General features: G+C 43.6%; 1 protein-coding gene across 1 annotated transcript in view; it reads right to left on the bottom strand.

Annotated features, from left to right (window-relative positions):
* Positions 1–21,591, bottom strand: part of LYST (lysosomal trafficking regulator) — a 155,805-nt gene that overhangs the window by 127,395 nt on the left and 6,819 nt on the right. Inside the window, exons 2-3 of the mRNA XM_060243203.1 lie at positions 2,463–2,529; positions 1,603–1,801 (exon numbers count right to left, since the gene is read on the bottom strand). Coding sequence (XP_060099186.1) covers positions 1,603–1,794 — 192 coding nt within the window. The 5' untranslated portion in view covers positions 1,795–1,801; positions 2,463–2,529. The remainder of the gene's footprint in view (positions 1–1,602; positions 1,802–2,462; positions 2,530–21,591) is intronic.

The following is a 21,591-nucleotide window of genomic DNA, read 5'->3' on the forward strand; positions in this document are numbered from 1 at the left end:
GCTATTAGTTGCCTGCAAAAACAAAAACAAAAAAACAACCACCCAGTATTTTTTGGGCTTGGGTATATTGAACCCAAAAAATACCATATTCCCAAATCCCAATATGGTGTTTGGATTTGGGAATTTTTCAGAAATCCTGAAATTTGTTGGTTCCATTGTACCCTAAGGGGACCACTGGTTTAAAAAAGATTAGACCAGGGGTCCAATTCTATGGGTCCCCAAAGTACGTGCCACCATTTTCCACTGAAAGCACTGGAGTGGGGAAAAAGTGTTTAAAGGGATCACGGTACTTTTAAATGCCTTCTCCAACCTGTGACTCCACCACACAAGTGAACTCCTATAGCTTTAAAGGGACCACAATCCCTTTAAACACATTCTCCATCAGGTGAGTTCACTCAGAAGGGATTTAAAGGGACTGCAATCCCTTTAAACACCTTCTCCATTGGATCAAGACACCCAGAAGGTGTTTAAAGGGACTGCAATCCTTTTAAATGCCCTTTAACTTGATCAGTCCCAGCCATTTCAGACAGTCAAAAAATGCCCTCCAAAAATCCAGCTGCATTGAGAAAATACCCAATATGGTATTTTTCAGATTTTTTTTTTGCTTGGATTTAGCTGAACACACCTCAAGTTGCTACTGCAATATTTTCCATGGCAAGTATACTTTGTAGCTGCTTATGAATCTCTAACTGCTATGGTTTCAGACAATGGGGAGAGCAGTCTGGCTCATAGAGCCAGGGAGTGTAGCAGAGGTTAAAATATCAAATCAGGAATGGGAAGATCTTGGTTCACTCTGCCATGGAAATCAATTCCCATTCAATCTGAAACCCACTGATTTAGAAGGGTGAAACTCTGTCTAGGATTACGCTATGGGTTACCTTGGGCCAGGCACTCCATTTCAATCTAACCTAACTTACTCTTGGGGAGTAGGGAGCAGTCAGAAAGACATCACTGACAGCAGGCTAGCAGCAGCTAAGTTCCGTCTGGGCTAAGTTTGTCTTATTTTACCTGCAAGCAACTATAAAAGCTTGGACATGTCCACAGGCATCAGTCAAAGGGCAAAAGCCTATGGCTTGTAGCAGTACCTTCAATTAACCATCTGTTGAATCTCAGTAGACCTAAGACATATTATTTTGTCTGCTTATATGGCTTTGGGTTTCCTTGAGGAGAAAACACTTCACACTGTTGTAGTGAAGAAGAAGGCTGGGAGAACCACTTCCACTGCTTACAGCAAGGACAGGATAAAACAGAAAGGCAGACCTGATTAGCTGGTAGGCAGGTCCTTCTCCCTTGACTGGCATAAGCAAAAACTCCTCCCAGTACAAAGCTGATCAATAAAAGAATAGGAAGGAGAAAAGGGGCACCCAGCATGTAATCAAGTACTCTTCTTGGCCCATTTCAGAACCAAAGTAGACAAAGAGTGTTGTGTTCTCTCATATTCTTTAAACTCTAAGGCATAGAGCCTTCGAAGGCACTCATAGCTCTCTGGATCAGGGCTGGTATCTGAAAGTCCTTTTGTCACAAGCTTATTAATCTACCAAAGACACTGTAATTCAAACAAGACCTATACTTTGACATTTACAAAAGAACACATTATATTACCTGATCAATGATGGAATTGAGTTTAGTAAGTAAAATAAATCCACGACCTTGGACAAGGTATTGTCCAAGAGCTTCTATATGTGTTTTCTCCTCTTCCTCCTCCTTGGCCTCTGCCCTTTGGTCCACTGCATTGCAAAGGTGGCTGACATCTGACAAAAATTCACGTGCCAGTGAGTTACTAGCACTGCTCATGTCTGAGCTACTAAGAAATTAAGAAATAAAAAAGTTAATCTCAGAATTAACCTGTTTTCCAGGCACCAACTTTCATGAAGTTCTGGAGAAATAAGAACTACATGAAAAGTTTCTATAGGCTACCAATAAGAAACATTGGATCTGTGTTCAGACAGCAGAAGAGTTACAAAGAAACAAAAGCTGAAGTATATACTTACCAGTGATAAACAACAAAGGAAGCATTAATAAATTTTAACCTGTAACAAGCCCCACGTGGAATGAGATAGGATAGCCTGATCTCATCAAATCTTGGAAGCTAAACAGGGTGGTGGGAGACCACCCAGGAAGGCTTTGCAGAGGAAGAAAACAGCTAAAATACCTCTGCTTAGCTACTTCCCTTAAAAACCTATGGGGTTGCAATCATTCAGCTGCAATTTAACTGCACTTACACACACAATAAATAAACTCCATGCTTCTTTCAGTTATAAAATAGTTGTCAGCCATTTTATGACCCTTAATTCCTCCAGTTCCACATTCAATTTTTTTTAAACTGCATTCAATAATTTACTGCAGATATATACTAATGAATACAGTAGGCTGTAAACTGAATTTTTCAGAGGAGTCAATATAATCTTGCATGTGTCAGGTTTATATCTTTATTTCCAACACACACAACATTTAATACTCACCAGAAATTACACTTCCTTTCATTGACAGTACTATATTGCGTGTTAGACCTTCCCACCAGTGACTGCCCTATAAAACAAAATAAAGAAATTGAGAAATAAAAAATGAAATGAAATGAGTATACCTAATAAATGTATGTGATTAAATCTATTTTCAGGATGACCTGTGGTTTACGCTTGTCCTATGAAGCAAGATTTCCAACAGTTTGGTCCCACTCTGAAATTGCATTTTGTATGATATACATAAACCACCACTTGCCAATTCAGTTTAACAGCAAATCTACAATCCTACCACATGCAAGGAGGAGTGCACACATGAATTTAAGGACTGCCCAAGTCCGTTTATGCAACAGCAACTTCATGGTTTATCTTTGTTTACTTCATGTCCCACGTTTCTTGCTGAGACTAAAGAATTTAGAAATGTAATTATGCAATGTAAGGAGAAAACAGAGCAATTGGACTATGATTATAGAATGAGCAGACAATGCACACCATACCTGAAATGCATGGAAAGGTACAATGTACACCACACCCCGAAGTGTCAAAAGCCTAGATAATTTCTATTTAATTTAAAATTTAATTTTTCTATTATATCCCGCCCTATCCCGCAAGCTTGTGCTTTAAAATTAGAATATGATCCAGTTAATTTGTAGCACTTCTAAAATAATCTGAGAACATCAAAAAGTTAAACATTTGTTTAACTCTTCCCTGCTGCAGACAGTCAATATTTTTATTATTATTTATTAAATTTATAGACTGCCATTCCCCAAAGGGCTCAGGACTTGATAGGTACTTTGCTAGAACTAGAAGGTATTTTGCCTAGTTTGCATGAAGACATAATTCAGAAAAGCAGGGTGGATAAAAGTCAATGATTTTTAAAAAATAAAACAAAAAAAACATTTTTTAAAAATTTTAATCGTATTTTTTAAATAAAATGCTTTTTGAGGAAAATATATTATCGTCCAGAGGTTATTCCATCATGAAATAAGGATTAGTTTTTAATTCTGAAGTATAAGGCTGTATATTCATGCAATGTTTAAATTTTTTGGTAATTCTATTAATCCATGTTATGCTCTTCCAGAGGTTTCTGTAAGATTACTGGGCAGTTTCTCTGTCTACAAGGTATTATCACAGAACACAGACGCTTGGTTTTGCAGTTCTCAAAACTGTAATTTGTGTCTGCAGAGATCACATGCCTCTTCTACACAGCAAAAGTGTTATAAAATGAACAGAGTTGAGAAAAAGACCTTAATCTCATTGTTCTACAAACCTATGTACACAGAATCAACCCCTTAAGTGCTAAGTTTCAAAAAGTTAAATGAATAGAAAAAGATTGCTTGGGGTGGAATAGATCTGCACAAGAAGAAACTTAAGTGTGAGGAGGGAGGGGCAAGCAGTAAAAATGAAAGTGAAACTTTTTGAGCAGAAAACTCCACAAGACTTCAGATCTTTTGTGTGTATAACCTGAGGATTATCACATTATTCTTTCCCTTAGGCTTCCCAAACCTCCCACTCTGGCGGGAGACCCCTGGGTTCGCAGCCTCATCTCCCGCTCTTCAAAAATTGGGAAGCGGGGGGTGAGGGGGGAGAACATACCTGTAGGCTTCATGTTATTATAGAGCTCCTGAGCTGTTTGTAAAATGTATGCCCCTTTAAGGCTGGGCAGGAAGCAGGAAGGGCTTGGGAGAATGGCCCCTCCCTTTCTTTTGCTTTCGTTTTCACAGCAAGAGTTCTCCAGAAGAAGATCTGGTAAGTATTTGTGTGTGAGAGAGAGGGAGGGGGCAGGGGATTCCCTGGTTTGGAGGCCCTCCCCCCTTTAGAAAGCGTGGGGGGGAGGGAAATGTCTACTGGGCACTCTATTATTCCCTATGGAGAACGATTCCCATAGGGAATAATAGGGAATTCATCCATGGGTATTGGGGGCTCTGGGGGGTCTATTTTTTGAGGTAGAGGCACCAAATTTTTAGTATAGCATCTAGTGCCTCTCCCCAAAATATCCTCCAAGTTTCAAAACGATTGGACCAGAGGGTCCAATTCTATGAGCCCCAAAAGATGGTGCCCCTATCCTTCATTATTTCCTATGGAAGAAAGGCATTTTAAAAGGTGTGCTGTCCCTTTAAATGTGATGGCCAGAACTCCCTTGGAGTTCAATTATGCTTGTCACATCCTTGTTCTTGGCTCCACCCCCAATGTCTCCTGGCTCCGCCCCCAAAGTCCCCAGATTTTTCTTTAATTGGACTTGGCAACCCTACTTTCCCTGGAGGAGAAAACCTATAATGGCAGCAGGCCATAAAAGAGACCCAGTTTGGGAATATTTAAATGAAGTTCCTCTACCTATTGGTAAGGCAGGCATGCATGCAAAATGCAAACACTGCAACAAAGAAATGCAAGGCCTGGTGGCCCAAATGAGGCAACATTATGAGAAGTGCTATGATGGTGACAACAGAAACATGTTTGAACAGGCAGGATCTTCAGGTTGGTAAACATTTTTATTTAATCATATTTCTTAAAGAGTGCCTTGAATTGTCATGTTTGAGCAAAATTATATTTCTTATTATTACTGCATGTTACTGTCATTTTGATACAGTTATGAAGAAAAGCAAATATTCCTTTTGGGGCAGTGCTGCATGGCAATGAATACAATAAGCAGAAATTGTATAAATAATAACATAACAGCATTGATTTTTTTTTTTTGTTTAGGGGAATTCATCGTCAACACTAATTATTCTGAAAACTATCCACCTTTCAAGATCAGCATCCTCCTGTTCTACAGTTTCAGAGTTATCTATCCAGGATAGTGTTTCAATTGCACCACATACATCATCATCAGACACCCGCAGTATATCACCTAAAAGAAAGAAAAAACCCTTCCCTCCTGGATCCACCATAGATACGTTTTTGATAAAAACCAGCAGATTAGAAAAAGAGTTGATGAAAAAAATGCCCAGTTTGTTTATGCAACAAACTTTTCTTTCCATCTGAGAACCCACATTTCATTAATATGGTTCAATCACTGAGACCAGGATACAGTCCACCCAGCAGAGCAGATGCTGCAGGAAAACTGCTGGATAAAGTGTATGATAGAGAAATGGAGCAATGTGCAACAGCTCTAGAGGGTAACATTGTTAACCTAAGTTTAACACATTGACAGAATTAAATTACAAGCATAAAAAAACCCAAATGGGACAAGCACTGTCTCCAGCTCATTTTCTGGCAAATATTGTCAATATCTGGTGCCAGGGTCAAAACTGAGGAAGAGGAGTTAGCTATGACATGGGTATCCAGCAATCATCCATCAGTAATGCCAACTTTAATAAACTTCAGAGCTAAGGGGGAATCATTCAGGAAATATATGTTTGCTGAAGATGTTTTAAAGAAAGTCACACCAGTGAATTGGTGGAAGTCACTTAAGCACTTCAATTTAGAGACTATTCAAATAATGATTTCACTTTTAACAGCAGTAGCTTCTTCTGCAGACATAGAAAGAATATTCTTTTCCTTTGGACTCATTCATTCTAAATTGAGAAATCGTTTGGGACCCGACAAAGCAGGAAAGCTTGTTTTTCTATTCCAGATTATGAACAAAGAAGAAGATGAAGAGTGAGCTAAAGAGGACAGTATTTAAGTTTTTCATGTGTAGGCTAGGCTAACAGTTTATGTTTTTTAAATTATATATATTTTGTTTAACCACATCAGTTAACAAACATGGATGTTTAAGCAAACATATCCTATAATGTTATTGTTTTAGTTAAATAAAATGATTTAAATTATTATTAAAGTAATGATTATTTTTCTCCTTTCAATATGGTACAGCAGAAAAGTTGTCCAAATATGAATGATTAATCTATTAAACTGGAGATAATCCACCTCACAATAATTTCATAATTACCTATCTATAATGTTTCTAATAGCGTTAAAATCAATATTTTTATATAACTGTAAAACTAATATGAACAGTTGTTATTCTAAAAATGAAATCTTCATCGAATTGTGAATATTAACGTTCTACCAGCAAAAATGAGTCTTTATGTAGAAAACTATGATTTAAATCATGTCTTACTGACTAGTGACTTAAATCAATTTGATTTAAATCAAATCCACTTGCAGAAAAGTGCTTGATCTTTAGTTGGAAGTACATGTTAGACCGGAAGCTAGTGGGGTGAGGGACAGGAGAAAACAGCACCATAACATCACTTCTGGTGGCACTCGGAAGTTTTGGGCAAAACTCTATGGTAATATGACAGTATTGCTTTGTCACCACACTGGCAATGTGATTTCACTTTTGGGTATTCTGCAGGAGTGAGGCCACACTGATGACACAGCACCATTTTAAAAGACTTTTTCCTTCCACTTGCCCTCAGAGGGCAATGAGAAACCCAGAAATACTAAAGTGGAACACCTGATCTCCTTAGCTAGAAACCACACCACTTTCTTCTCTTTCAACAGAAAAATCACTCGCTTAATGTATTTGGATCTATTGACTTCTTGTAAGCTACTCTGAATATCTTTTTCAGAAAAACTTTTGTGCGCACTTTTCAGAAAAGGTACTTAAATTACCACTTATTTCTGTGTTACTGAACAACCCCTTGGGGCAGGAGATCATTGTCCTGAATTTGTTGCTGAAGTCTAGTTCCACAATCTGTGCATGTAAACTAGTCAGTTGAACTAATATAACCATCAAGGAATAGGCTTGGGATGATTGGTCAGGGGATTCCAGTGCTCCTGGGGAGGGGAAGATATGACGGTGGGAATGGACGGAGATATGAGAGAAGGAGACAGAGACAAAACAGTGCTCGGCCCCCTTCTAGTCTACTTCCCATCCCAACGGTGACAAGTAGGGGGACCAAGAGAAATTGCCCGCGTCCGACACTGGTGTTATGCAACGCCAGGTCTATAAATAATAAGATCGAGACCATTAGGGACTTCCTGCTTCGGCAGGATGCAGACCTGGCTTGCGTGACCGAGACCTGGGTTCAAGAGGGAGAGACAACGGCACTCTCCCAGATGACTCCCCCAGGCTACTCGGTCTTCCACCAGTCGCGGATTAGCGGGCGGAGGGGGGCGGGGTGGCGGTATTCATACGGGAGGCTTACTCCTTCCGGGCCCTCCCGGCCCCAAAGATCGACGGTGTTGAATGTGTCTGCCTTGTGTTGGATGTCGGGGAGAGGTTGGCGATCTGGCTGGTGTACCATCCGCCTAACGCACCGGCCAGCGCCTTACCATCCCTGATGGAGGCGGTGTCCGGCTGGGCGTTGGAGTACCCAGGGCTTCTGGTCCTGGGTGACTTCAATGTCCATGCCGATGACGCGGCTTCCATGCAGGCGATGGACCTAGTGTCTTCCATGGCGACACTGGGACTCTCCCAATTTGTTACGACTCCCACGCATCAGGCTGGGCACACATTAGATCTGATCTTTGCGGCCGGGATTAAAGTGAACGAAATCGCAACGGAGGCGATACCATGGTTGGATCACTTAGCCCTCAAGGCTCGTATGGAGACGCTACCACAACCCTGTAAGGGCGGAGAGCCTATTTTGGCTCGCCCGCGGAGCCTGATGGACCCGGAACGGTTCCAAACGGCTCTTCGGGATCCTTGGCCCCCTTGCGATTCCCTTGATGCCCTGGTTGATACCTGGCAAGACCGGCTATCTGGGGCAATCAACAAGATCGCACCCCGACGTCCTCTGTGCCCTCGTTCAAGGCTGGCTCCCTGGTATACCCCGGAGCTACGCCGGCTGAAACAAGGACTCCGACGACTAGAGAGGCAGTGGCGGCGCACTCGTGGCGAAGCGGCGAGAACATCCTACAGAACGTTTATGAGGTCGTATGAGATGGCAGTCAAGGCCGCGAAGAAGAAGTACTTCGCGGCCAAGATTGCGTCTGCAAATTCGCGCCCGGCACAATTGTTTAAAATAATTGGACACTTAACTACACTGCCCCAGGGCAGACCAAACGTCAGAGAATTAGAAATAGGCTGTGAGGCTTTTGCGAAATTTTTTGCAGACAAAATCACGTCGCTCCGCCGGGACCTGCCCATCACCTTAGATACAGTACATGAGCCCGAGGCCCCATGCCTGTCTTCTGATTTAACTCTGGATCATTTCGACCCGCTCAACCTGGAGGAAGTCGACGGAATTCTCTCCTCTGCGCGCCCTACAACTTGCGATCTGGACCCATGCCCCTCCTGGCTAATTAAATCCTGCCAGAGGGAGCTTGAATGTCCTTTACGGGACATCATAAATAGATCCCTCTCGGAGGGGCGCTTTCCATCATCCCTGAAAGAGGCTTTGGTCCGACCCCTCTTGAAAAAAAGTACAGCAGACCCGGCCGAATTGGCAAACTACCGACCGGTCTCTAATTTACCGTTTTTAGGTAAAATAATAGAGAGGGCAGTGGCGTCGCAGTTGCAGAGCTTTCTGGATGAAGCTTCCATCCTAGACCCTTGCCAGTCCGGCTTTCGCCCGGGTTATGGGACGGAGACAGTACTGGTCGCCCTGGTAGATGATCTCCAACGGCATCTGGATCGGGGCGGTGTGGCGGTGCTGATGTTGTTAGATCTGTCGGCCGCGTTCGACACGGTCGACCATCGGCTACTGACCCGCCGCCTCGCCGATATAGGGGTGAGGGGGTCTGCCTTACAATGGCTCTCCTCCTTCCTCGAGGATCGGGGACAAAGGGTGGCAATTGGTGGTGAGCGGTCCCGGAGGCGCACACTGGATTGTGGAGTGCCTCAGGGGGCAGTTCTCTCACCAATGTTATTCAATATCTATATGCGCCCTCTTGCCCAGATTGCCAGGAGATATGGACTTGGGTGCCATCAATATGCAGATGACACCCAACTCTATCTGCTGATGGACGGACGGCCTGACTGCGTCCCTGAGAATTCAGACCGGGCCCTGCAGGATATGGCAACATGGTTGAGGGAGAGTGGGCTGAAACTGAATCCAGCGAAGACAGAAGTCCTTTGTCTGGGTCGGGGCGCCCGGGAAGGGGAAATACCTCTTCCGGTCTTCGACGGGGCGCCGCTGAAAGCGGCGCACCGGGTTAGGAGTCTGGGAGTCTTACTGGAGCCTTCATTATCAATGGAGGCCCAGATTGTAGCCACTGCCAAGTCAGCCTTTTTCCACTTGAGGCGGGCAAGGCAGTTGGCTCCCTTCCTAGAGCGCCAAGATCTGGCAACGGTACTTCACGCAACGGTCACCTCGAGACTGGATTACTGTAATGCCCTCTACATGGGGCTGCCTCTGTACCGAACCCGGAAGCTGCAGCTGGTGCAGAACGCAGCGGCCAGACTGTTACTGGGGCTCCCTAAATGGGAGCATATACAGCCTGGGCTGCACGAGCTGCACTGGCTGCCAGTTACATACCGGGTTCGTTACAAAGTGCTGGTCATCACCTTTAAAGCCCTATATGGTCGAGGACCTGTCTACCTTAGGGACCGTCTTTCCCCATACGAACCCCAGAGAGCACTGAGGTCAGCTGGAAAAAACTTGCTGACCACCCCCGGACCAAGAGAGGTGAAGCTGCAATGCACCCGTAATCGGGCCTTCTCCTCTGTAGCCCCGAACCTATGGAACCAACTTCCAGAGGAAATGCGGGCCCTGCGGAACCTTGAACAATTCCGCAGGGCCTGCAAAACTTTCCTCTTTCGACTGGCTTTCGCTGATGAAGGAAGTGATTGCTGATGAAGGAAGTGACTGCTAAGGATTACCGCCATCATATAAAGAACAAACAGCACTAGCACTTTTATTACTAATTAATTAATCAATTTTAAACTTATTAGAATTTTAACGTTAAATGTAACTTTGTTGTTTTGTTGTTTTTGTATAATTGAATGATGTTGTCAGCCGCCCTGAGCCTGCTTCGGCGGGGAGGGCGGGATATAAATAAAATTACCTACCTACCTACAATCTCACTTTGAAATGTCTCTCTGAAGCTTCTCTGTAGGAGAACCACCACCCTTTGATTAGCAACAGAATGCCCTGGGATATTCAAATGTTCTCACACTGGATTTTTAATGTCAGATTTAGATCAACTAATTCTTTTGCATCAGGAGTGGACTGTTTATTCAATGTTGGACCCTCCCCCTCACTTTCTGACCTGGATATAACAACTGGTGAACCTGCATTCTTACTTTAGCTGATGAAGTAAGTTTTGATTCAAGGAAGTTTATAGCCTGTAAAGTGCCAATTGACTCAAAATCTGTTCCACTATTGCAGACTAACATAGCTATCCACCTGAAATTTTAATAGATTTTAAGCTTAAACAGATTTTAATGAAATATCCTGTGTGGGGATTTCAACTCTGAGTAATTATGAACCTGGAAGGAAATTTTGAATGTCTGTAGATGTTAGGGGACTACGCCCCAAATGATACATTGCTGTTTATCAAGAGATTTCCAACTAGATACATATAAGAGTTTAAGCAAATTTCAGAGACATTTAATTCTAGCCTACCTTATCTTTTTTTCCTAAAAAGTAGGGGTACTCTCATCCAAAACTTCTGGGAAAGTACTTGTCCCACAGTTTAGCCATGCATCGGACTCACAACTCAGCTAACTTTCACCTACACCATCACTCAGACAGATTCCAACCTGGCTTTGATAGTAAAGTTACATTGAGGAAACAACTGGTCTTGTGATAAAGCAAAAATCACCTTACCACATGGAACCTACTCAATTAGCCCTGCATCAGGCCAATCTGCTGTTGGTACATCTCTTTCACAGGTTCTTTGCTCTTAGGTACCAACAGAGACTGGAGCTCTGTGACTGGATTTCTTTTCTCTTCCAGTTTCTACTAAACAAAGGGGGAGGGATTGATTCTGGCCTGCAAGACCCCTTTTTTCTCTTTTTATTTAAATATTTACACCCACTTTTCCCCAATGTGGACCCAAAGAAACTTACATCGGTCTCTTCTAGGTCAGGCTCAGGGGTGATCTTAGTAATTCTGGGACCTTAGATAAAACTCAATAGGACCTCAGAATCACTCAGTGGTGCAATGGGAGAATCACTCCAATCACCCTATAGCAGCATGAAGAGCTGCAATCTTAGGCAATACAGGGGACCAGCTGATCAGAGGCCCCTCTAAGATTCAGGCAGTTTGTAAGGAGTGATCAGCTGTAAGACAGCAAGAGTATCTGGTCTGCCCTGCAGCTGATCCCCTATGCTGCCTTAGAGTCCTAGTTAACTGTAATTTGTTAATTCCTGTATGTTATGTTCCTCTGATGCATATTTTTTCTTTTGATTGTGACAGCCTTTGGCCACATGCAATAAACTTCTTTCTCAGTCCCAGTTTCCACACATTCTGTTCCAGCTTCCCTTGTATACAGACTCTACTGCTCAGGAAATACAAAAAACCCCCACTGTGATATACCAGCTAACAGCATTCAGTAAAACTTTTAAAGATTCATATAAATATTTGTACACATTATAAAGAAGTCCAACTTTACAATATTAAAAGAAGAAGAGATTGGATTTGTACCTCACCCTTCACTAACCAAAGGAGTCTCAGAGTGGCTTACAAATCTCCTTTCCCTTCCCTGCCCCACAACAGCCTTGAGAAAACTTGTGGCTGACCCAAGATCACATCAGCAGGTGTATGTGGGGAGTGGGGAATCAAACCTGGTTCTCCCAGAAAAGAGTCCGCGCACTTAACTACTTCACCAAAATGCCTCTTACAAAGAAAGGTCCATCCAATGGATATAGGCTCATTTTGACAAAAGTCTTCCTCAGGAGTATTCCTATTTCCTTCAAAGTGATCAGCGTTACAATTCAGTGTTGATACTGGGAGCAAGCCAAGCCTTAACCTCTCCTCTAAACATGAAAAGCCTTCTGAATTTGGCCAGCAAAATGCTCTCTGCAACCTCTTTATTTTCATCAAAATTTCTCATCCTCTCAATACCACTTAAGTGTTTATATTTATATTAGGAGCATTTTGCCAGCACAATTCAGAAGGCTTCTGCAGGACTGGTTTGCTCCTAAATTAAACATTTAAGTGGCACTGGAAGCATTTTGCAATCAAAATTCAGAAGGCTTTTGCATCTAGTTAGAAAACAGGTTCAGGAATGGCTTGCTCCTAATACTTTATATAATAAAAGCCCTGTGGAAGTGGCCAAATCTGGCTCTCCCATTGGCTGTGGAGTGCACTCCATAAACCATTGGTCTGTCAACTACCACTCAAGGTCAGTTGCATTCCATTGGCTGAGGACTTAGGCATTGCTTTACAGAGAAGAGAAAGAAACCTACCCTCAATTGGCTGAGGGAAGGAGGGAGGAAGGAGGGAAACTGCCACAGAAAGCACTGCTTTGCAGAGGAGTCTGTTTTCAGAGCTGCATGACAGCATGTGGTCTGAGCTCCTTTCCCCCAATACTTTATTTCTGGTCTGAGCTCCTTGATGGATGCACACACACCTGCCTGCAAGTGGCTCTGTTCATTTCAGCAGCAGGAGCCCAATGTGTTTTCCTTTTATATACATGTTTAAGCTCTTGCCATTGACAGGAATGAACCCCACATATACAGCAGTTCTTGCCATTGACAGGAATGAACCCCACATATACAGCAGTTCTTTGCCCACTTGGATCAGTGGGCAAAGTAGATAGCACTTACTGGTTAAAGGCAGACAGCTGGCTTTTGAGATAGAACCTGGCTAAATCGAAATTAGAATTGACCTGTAACCATCTAGCCATCTTATGTTTGATTGTAATTTTATAGCACCTTATAACATCTGTTTTTATTTATTGTAACTAATTTGTGTATTTGAACTGTATTTTAAAATTCGTGTTTACATTGTATTGTATTTTATTTAAATCATGGTTTCCATGTCTGTGAGCCGCCCTGAGCCTGCCTTTGGCGGGGGAGGGCGGGATATAAAAATAAATTTGACTTGATTTGACTTGACTTGACAAACATGAAGGGATGATTATAACTATTCCTAGCATTAAAGCAGAGCGGCTGAGACTGAATCCTTCCAAGGTGGAGGTTCTGTGACTGAGACAGGGGGACTCTGGTGAGGGTGCCAGCTCCCAACTCTTGATGAGGCCCAGGTCACAAATGTTGCCAAACTGTCATTTTTTTCAATTGCACAAGGATGGGCTACTAGCCCCATACCTATCCCATCCTGCCCTAGCCCCTGTAATCCATGCAACAGTCACCTCTAGTGTGGATTACTGTAACTCACTCTATGTGGGCCTACCCTTGAAGTTGACCTGGAAACTCCAACTGTACTGAACCCAGCAATCTGGGGAGAGGAAAGTATAGCGGTGGGAACAGCCATTTATGTAAGGGAAGTAGAATGAGATGCCAGAATGCTCGGCCTCCTTCCAGCCTGCATCCCATCCCAGCGGTGGCAGACAGCAGGGCCAAGCTGAGCTACCTGCCTCCAACATTGGTGTTGAGTAATGCCAGGTCTATTAGTAAGATCTCAATCCTTCGGGACTTTCTGTTAGAGCAGAATGTAGACCTGGCCTGCGTGACCAAGACCTGGGTGCGAGACAGAGAGATGGTTGCCCTCTCCCAGTTAGCTCCACCTGGGTTCTTGGTCCTTCACCAATCACAGAATTGTGGGCGGGGGAGGAGGGGTGGCTGTATTCATTCAGGAGGTTTTGTCCCCAAAGATCACTGGCATTGAATGTGCCAGTATGGTGTGTGATGTTGGAGAGTTTGGCTATCTGGCTGGTGTACTGGCCGCCCAACACACCAGTCAGTGCCTTACCATCCCTTGTGGAGACCTCAGCTAGAGGCTGGAACACCCAAGGCTTTTGGTCTTGAGTGATTTCAACGTCCATGCCGATGATGCAAGCTCCACACAGGTGATGGAGCTGGTATCATCCATGGGGGCACTGCGACTCTCTCAATGTGTAACAACTTCCACTCATCAGGCTGGACACATGCTGAATTTGATCTTTGCAGCGCGAGTGACACTGGACCATATCACTGCTAATGCAGTGCCATGGTCAGACCACTGTGCCCTGAAGGCCCGCATGAATGTTCCACTCTGACCTGTTTGGACAACAAGCTCATCTTAGCTCACCTGCAGAGCCAAATGAACCCTATGTGGCTTCAGCTGGCTCTTCAGGGCCCTTGGCCCCCTGGCGACTCACTAGATGAGCTGGTGGAGACCTGGCACACAAGGCTCTCCACAGCCATCAACAAGATCGCTCCCAGGTGCCCTCTCCGCCTCCATTCAAAGCTGGTGCCGTGGTATACCCTGGAGCTATGGCTGATGAAACGGAGGCCTAGACGGCTAGAGAGGCAGTGGCGGCGTGCCCATGGCAAAGTGACAAGAACATCTAATAGGTCGTTTATGAGAAGGCAGTCAAGATGGCTAAGAAAGTCTATCTTACGGCCACGATTGCATCTGCGAACTCACACCCAGCACAATTGTTTAGAACAATTTGGTCTTTAACTACCCTACCACAGGGTAAATCAAACACTAGGAAACTGGATATAGGCTGTAAGGCTTTTGTGAGTTTTTTCACAGATAAGGTCTTGTCGCTCTGCTGTGACCTCCCTGCCACAGTTAAAACAGTAAGCAAACTCGAGGCTCCATATACGTCTTCTAGTCAGATTTTGGATTATTTCACTCCACTCAGCCTGGAGGAAGTTGACAGAACACTCTCCACTGTATGCTCAACCACTTGTAGTCTGGACCCGTGCCCATCCTGGCTAATAAAAGCAGGCCAGGGAGAATTACAGGTTCCCTTGAGGGAAATTGTTAACAGATCCCTATCTGAAGGGACCTTCCCTCAGCCCCTTAAGGAGGCAGTGGTCCACCCTCTTCTAAAGAAACCATCATTGGTCCTGGCCGTATTGGCAAACTATCGGCCAGTGTCAAACTTGCCTTTTTTTTGGCAAGATTATTTAGAGGGCGGTAGCAGTGAAGTAACAGAGCTTTCTGGATGACGATTCCATTCTCAACCCTTTTCAATCCGGTTTTCATCCAGGTCACAGGACGGAGACAGTTCTGGTCACCCTCACAGATGACCTCCAGAGACATCTGGATAGAGGTGGTTCGGCGGTACTGATGCTTTTAGACCTGTCAACTGCGTTCAACACGGTTGATCATCAGTTACTAACCCACCACCTTGCTGACGCTGGGATACAGGGGTTGCCCTTACAGTGGCTCTCCTCCTTTCTACAGGGTCGGGGACAAAGGGTGGCGATAGGAGAGGAGCTATCTCAATGGCACCCACTTGTATGTGGTATGCCACAACAGGCGGTTCTCTCCCCAACGTTGTTCAACATCTTCATATGCCCCCTTGCCCAGAGGTGTGGGCTGGGATGCCATCAGTAGGCATATGACATTCAGCTCTATCTGTTGGATGGGTGGCTGGTTCGACTCCTACCTGGAAGATCTGACCATGGCATTACAAGCTGTAGCAGGGTGGCTCAGGCTGAGTCGACTGAAATTGCATCTGACGAAGACAGAGGTCCTGTATCTAAGTCGTGGTGGTCTAGGAGCAGAGATCTCATTACGGATCTTAGATGGTGCACCATTTACTTTGGCGCCAAAGGTTAAAAGCTTAGGGGTATTCCTGGATTCCTCCTTAACAATGGTGGCCCAGGTGACAGCCACTGCCAACTCAGCCTTTTACCACCTTTGGCAGATAAGGCAGTTGGTGCCTTACCTCCAACACAATGGCTTGGCTACAGTGATCCATGCCACAGTCACCTTGAGACTGAATTACTGTAATGCCCTCTACATGGGGCTGCCCTTGTCTCAAACTCGGAAGCTTCAACTAGTGCAGAATGCTGCAGCCAGGCTGTTAAAGGGCTTCCCCCTACAGGAGCACATTCAACCTGTGCTGAAAGCGCTGCACTGGTTGCCCATTGCATACTGGGTTCATTTCAAGGTGCTGGTTCTTACCTTTAAAGCCCTATATGGCCAGGGACCTTCAGGACCGCCTTTCCCCACGTTCCCCAGAGAGCACTTCGGTCAGGGTCACAAAACCTGCTCTCAATCCCCGGCCTCAAAGAGAAAGAGGCCAGGCTCATGACAACCAGAGCCAGGACCGTTTCTGTTGTAGTTTCGAGCTGGTGGAATGAGCTCCCTGAGGTTAGGGCCCTTGCAAGAGCTCACACAGTTTCTCAGGGCCTGCAAGATGGTGCTCTTCTACCAGGCATTTGTTCATTAGATCACAGGCTACAGCAGACTTCAAAACATCTGGATCACCTCTAGCATGAACCTAAGATCCGTTTTAATTGAACATCCAGCTGGAACAGCAGAATAGTTAAATGTAATATAAACCTTTTTTCTGCCAAGGGCCATTTGGATATTTATAATATCATTCACAGCCTATACAAAATTTTCAACTTAAAAAAAAGTGCTCCGCCGAGGGAGAATGATTCAGGACAGCAAAATTAATGTAAATAATTTTTTTTCTATTGAAGTCATGTTGGGAGAGCCAAATTTGGAACACACAAAAAACCCCAACCCACCGTCCTAGGCAAATGCTAGGTCCAGGGGTTTTTTGTAGAAAAAGCCCAGCAGGAACTCATTAGCATATTAGACCACATCCCCTAATATTAGAAATGGAAAGAAAGGGAAATAAAGAAATGGGGAGAAGAAAGGAAAATAAAGGGAAGAAGAAAGAGAAAGAAATGGAAAGAAAGGAAAATAAAGAAATGGGAGAAGAAAAGGAAATAAAGGGGGAAGAAAGGGCAATTAAGGGAAACAAAAAAATGAGGGGAAGAAATAGAAAGGAAAAAGAAATGAGGGAGCAACTTACCTGAACTGCAACAGTAACTTTTCCAGGCCCTGCAGCGATCCTGGCCAGGCAGCCAGGCCCCAGGGAGGCTGCTGCGATCCCTGCTGGCCAGTTGGGTCCCGGGAAAACTGCTGCACAGTATGGCTGAGCCCCACAATCCTCGCCAGCCAGCCAGGTCCCAGGGAGGCCACCATATGGCTAGGCTCGGCCTAGCAATCCCCGAGGATCAGACCAGCTGATTCCAAGGGCCATAAATGGCCCTGGGGCCGGACATTCCCCACCTTTGCTATACATGAATATGTAAGCAGCCCTGAGCCTGCTTTTGGTGGGGAGGGCGGGATATAAATAGAAATAAATAAACAAATAAACCTAGTGGAACTCTCTGTCATATAACATCCATGACCTGTGGGACTTGTTACAGTTCTGCAGGGCTTGCAAGGCAGAGATGTTCCACCAGGTGTTTGGTTGAGGACAGTGATGGCTCCATCCTGGCACTCCCAGCCCCTCCCCACCTCCTGTAACAGAGCAGGACTACTGGCTTTTGCACCATCTTCTGCTATACTTGTTTGCTACAGGCTTTTAATTCGTTTTTGAATTGATATTTTATGCCTATTTATGTCTCTCCTGGCTTGCTGAAGGACGGAAATTGAAAAATCTAAATGAATAAATAATTACTAACATGCAAGGGTTGAGAGACAGAAATAAAGGGACAGAGACACAGCAAAACCCCAGCCTGTTACCTAGTAAAATGTCATTCATACTGATTTTTTAAAACAGAAGACCATTCGTGAGACAAAGAAACATCAACTTTACTGCCTTATACACTGTAAATGTTTTCTTAAAGCAAGCTGAAAAGTCTAATTTGTTAGTCATAAGTTAGTTGAAAGTCTAATTTGATAGTCACGGCTCTGCTTGCCTTACTGTCCTGTTACAGTATGATGGGTTTGAGGAAGAGGGGAAGAGTGTTCCATAGCCCATCAGCACTGGCAGGTCCACTAGGCTGCTATTCAATGACTTTCATTGCCTCTCATTGATAAATAAAATCTTATTTTAACCTTGTATCATCAATGGTTGTTACCCACTCAGAGCCCATTCGGCAAAGGGCAGGCTACAAATTGAGTATAATAAATAATAAATAAATAATACATGGTGCTAGTATTTCTGACGTGACCTCTTCCTTCACCTCTTGGATACTCCCCAAACAAAGCCAAATCAGAAACTTTAAGAAAGGGAGGGGTTATACATCCATCTCACTGTGCAACATAGACAATTCCTTGGTGTTTCTTTTACTTCTGCCTTTCAATGCAAAGAACCATTTATTTCAGCACTGCTTGGAGGAAAATGCCACATATGAAACATTCATCTGCACAAACTCACAGCTTGATGTAAACAATGACCACACAATCGATTTATGCAAGATTCACCATGAAATCTCCAACCTCAAGTCTATCATTCTACATAGCTCAACTGAAGGACTGGATGCTTCAGCACACTGCACTCTTGCCATAGAATGGTAAGTATGAATCAAGGAAATAGGATGAGGTCCACAAAGAAGAAAGTAATTAAACTGGAACAGTCGATACCAATACAGGACAGCTATGACCACTCTAGGGCAGGTATGATCTCGTCAAACATCTCTCTCACAAAAGACCCCTAAGTCCAAAGAGCAGAGTGAAGACATTCTGTTTTGAGATATCATGGCAATAGACTTCTACCCATCTTAAAAAGAGATCAAGCACTGTTCAACACCATGGCAAAAAAGTTCCAGTGAAATAAGTTATGATGTGGCAAGTCTATAAGGTTGTGCTCTCTAATTGTGGACTACTAGCATACTGTATGTTACATGCTCCTTTGAATCATGAGACATTCCAGAGATAACATTTACCAAGGCTGGTTCCCTTTAGAGAATAACACACTGGGGATTTATGGTAGTTTGTAGCATTTGTTATGTTCACAAGCATACAGGCAGTGCACAGGAGGAAAGAAACAACTACCCCTATGTGGCAACAAAACTGCTGACCCAAATCAAATCCAGAGAAAGAGAGCAAGAAAGAGAACCTGCAAACTTCACATACTTCACTACTTCTCTTCTGTTTCTTTACACACAAAGGCACACTTGCCTTCTTCTTCCTTTTACATGTGAGGGGGAATCATCTCCTCCTCCATGTCTTGAGGGCTGCTTGAACAGAGCCATTACCTATCCATTAAGGAAATATCACAGTCATTAGGAGATATCACCATGCTTTCTATCATAGGTTTCACATTTCTCAGGGCATGTGACTATAGGCCACATTCACAGAATATAAATCCACTCATAGAAGACAGACTTCAAATTCATAACAGTGCTCTAGCAAAAAGATGAGGAACAGATAATGCTGTACAGTAACTCATTTTCAATTTGTGTTCTGAGGAGACCCAAGGCACCTCAAAAGTTTATTAATTATATTTATAACCCACCTTTCCTGCTGAGACTCAAGGTAGATTAGTGTAAAACTGGTACTCAGTCTGTGGCTCATAAAGAACAACATTAACAACCAAAAGAGCCACATTCACTTCCACTTCTGGCAAGAACACCACACCACAAGGAGGCTTGCTTTTTATTTGTTCCTCTGGTGGCAACTGTTTCAAGGTGGGAATCATTTGCCAACTACAAACCCCACCAAGCAAGAGCCTTGCCTACTTTCTTGAAACATGGGCAAGTGCTACATTTGGGAACAGTACTCAGAAGAGCTATAGTTTGCATGTCAAAGAGCCACCTGTGGCTCCTGAGCCACTGAGTATCACTAGTGTAAAACAATGCAATCAAATAGCATGACCCATTCAACAAGTTAGTGTAAAACAATGCAATCAAATAGTAAACAAACGAAGACTAGGATTACAAAAATTAGAAACAATACAAAAAAACAGTACCAGACATATGTCATAAACAAAGCAAAAAAGGAATCACAAAAGTAGAAAACAATGCAGCTGGAGCAAGATAATACATACAACAAATGATGGCACAGACTGTACCTTTTATAAAAGCACCTTTCAGAACCATTCTACTACACTGTAACCCTATTCTCTTAATAAAAATGCCATCCTAAACAATTCTGTTTGACACAGTCTACAGAATAACAGAAGTGGGTAGCCTTCCTGACCTCAGGCAGGCCTTTCCACAAGGTGGGAGCCACAACAGAAAATGCATGTGTATGGGTGTGAAGGTCAGAGCTTTAAATGCTGTTTAAAAGGGGTAACATGCTGCATAGTTCTACCAAGTGATTTCTACCCCAGCCTCCTAATGGTAGGATGAACCCAAATGCCTATCTAAATGCAGCTCTTACATATATTACATGAGAGAAACAGGATAAAAAATAATTTTTATCCATTAAATAAGTAGGTTCAGTAATGAGGCTTAAAACTATTTACAAGTAACACATAGCTTTTTTTACTGGGTATATTAGGATGGATGTAACATTTCAGATGTTAACTCTTGGTTGTACAGCCAAGCTTTTGTTTCTGAGGTGAAAATTGGCTTTCCCTCTTTCTTACAAATCTCATAATGTAAATATGAGCTCTATAAATTAGACAGTTTCCCTCGGGCCCTGAAATGACTTCATTCTCTTCCTAACACATTCATTCTGTCAGCCTGCTTTATCCTAAAAGACAGGCTCAAACTTCCAAAGTCACCTGAGAAAAGGATCATTTGTCCATTCTCCGTAAGCACAACCCCTATTCTCCCAAACATTCACTCATGCAGCCCACTCACACTCAAAACAGACTCTGAGACCTATGTAGACTCCTGAGACAGGTTTTCTGTCAACCAACAACCTGGAGATGCAAATCCTATTCAATCTGATATCTCAGTGCAATGGCTTTTACTCTCAGCCCCCCTCTCATTTGGCCTGTTCTGCCTTCCGTGAGCCCTGATTGGCTGTTACCTGCTCTGCACATACACCAAACAGGCATGGGGAGGGGGGTGGAATGTGACTGACACAATGGGGCAGGGCCGCTGCTCATCTGTCAAAATGAGATGGCACCCACAGAAGACTTTGTTCAAATGAGGGAAGCTGCTGTGACAGAACACAGTGGAAAAGGTAGTCCTACAGACATGTGTCCAACACCATTAATGAGTTTTTAGGTGATGATAAGCAACACCTTGAACTGAACTTACTGACAGAATCAGTAACAGCAAACTAGCCGACTGTTACAGTAACAAATAGCTACAGAGGAACTGAGCCTGCTTGCAGGAAGGGTGAGATGTAAGCAAAATGAAATAAATGTGTGGACACAGATCTCAAAGTACACACTCTATTCACACAGGCAACGGTGACAACTGGCTATCAGTCAATATGAAATAAGAACAGGTCATATCCCAGAGTGCAATCTAAAGATATTTCATGGCCAATGTGTAGGTTCCATAAAAAAAGAACATTTCAAAATCTTTATG

This window comes from Heteronotia binoei, chromosome 1 (genome assembly GCF_032191835.1).
Source record: "Heteronotia binoei isolate CCM8104 ecotype False Entrance Well chromosome 1, APGP_CSIRO_Hbin_v1, whole genome shotgun sequence".
NCBI classification, from domain to species: domain Eukaryota; kingdom Metazoa; phylum Chordata; class Lepidosauria; order Squamata; family Gekkonidae; genus Heteronotia; species Heteronotia binoei.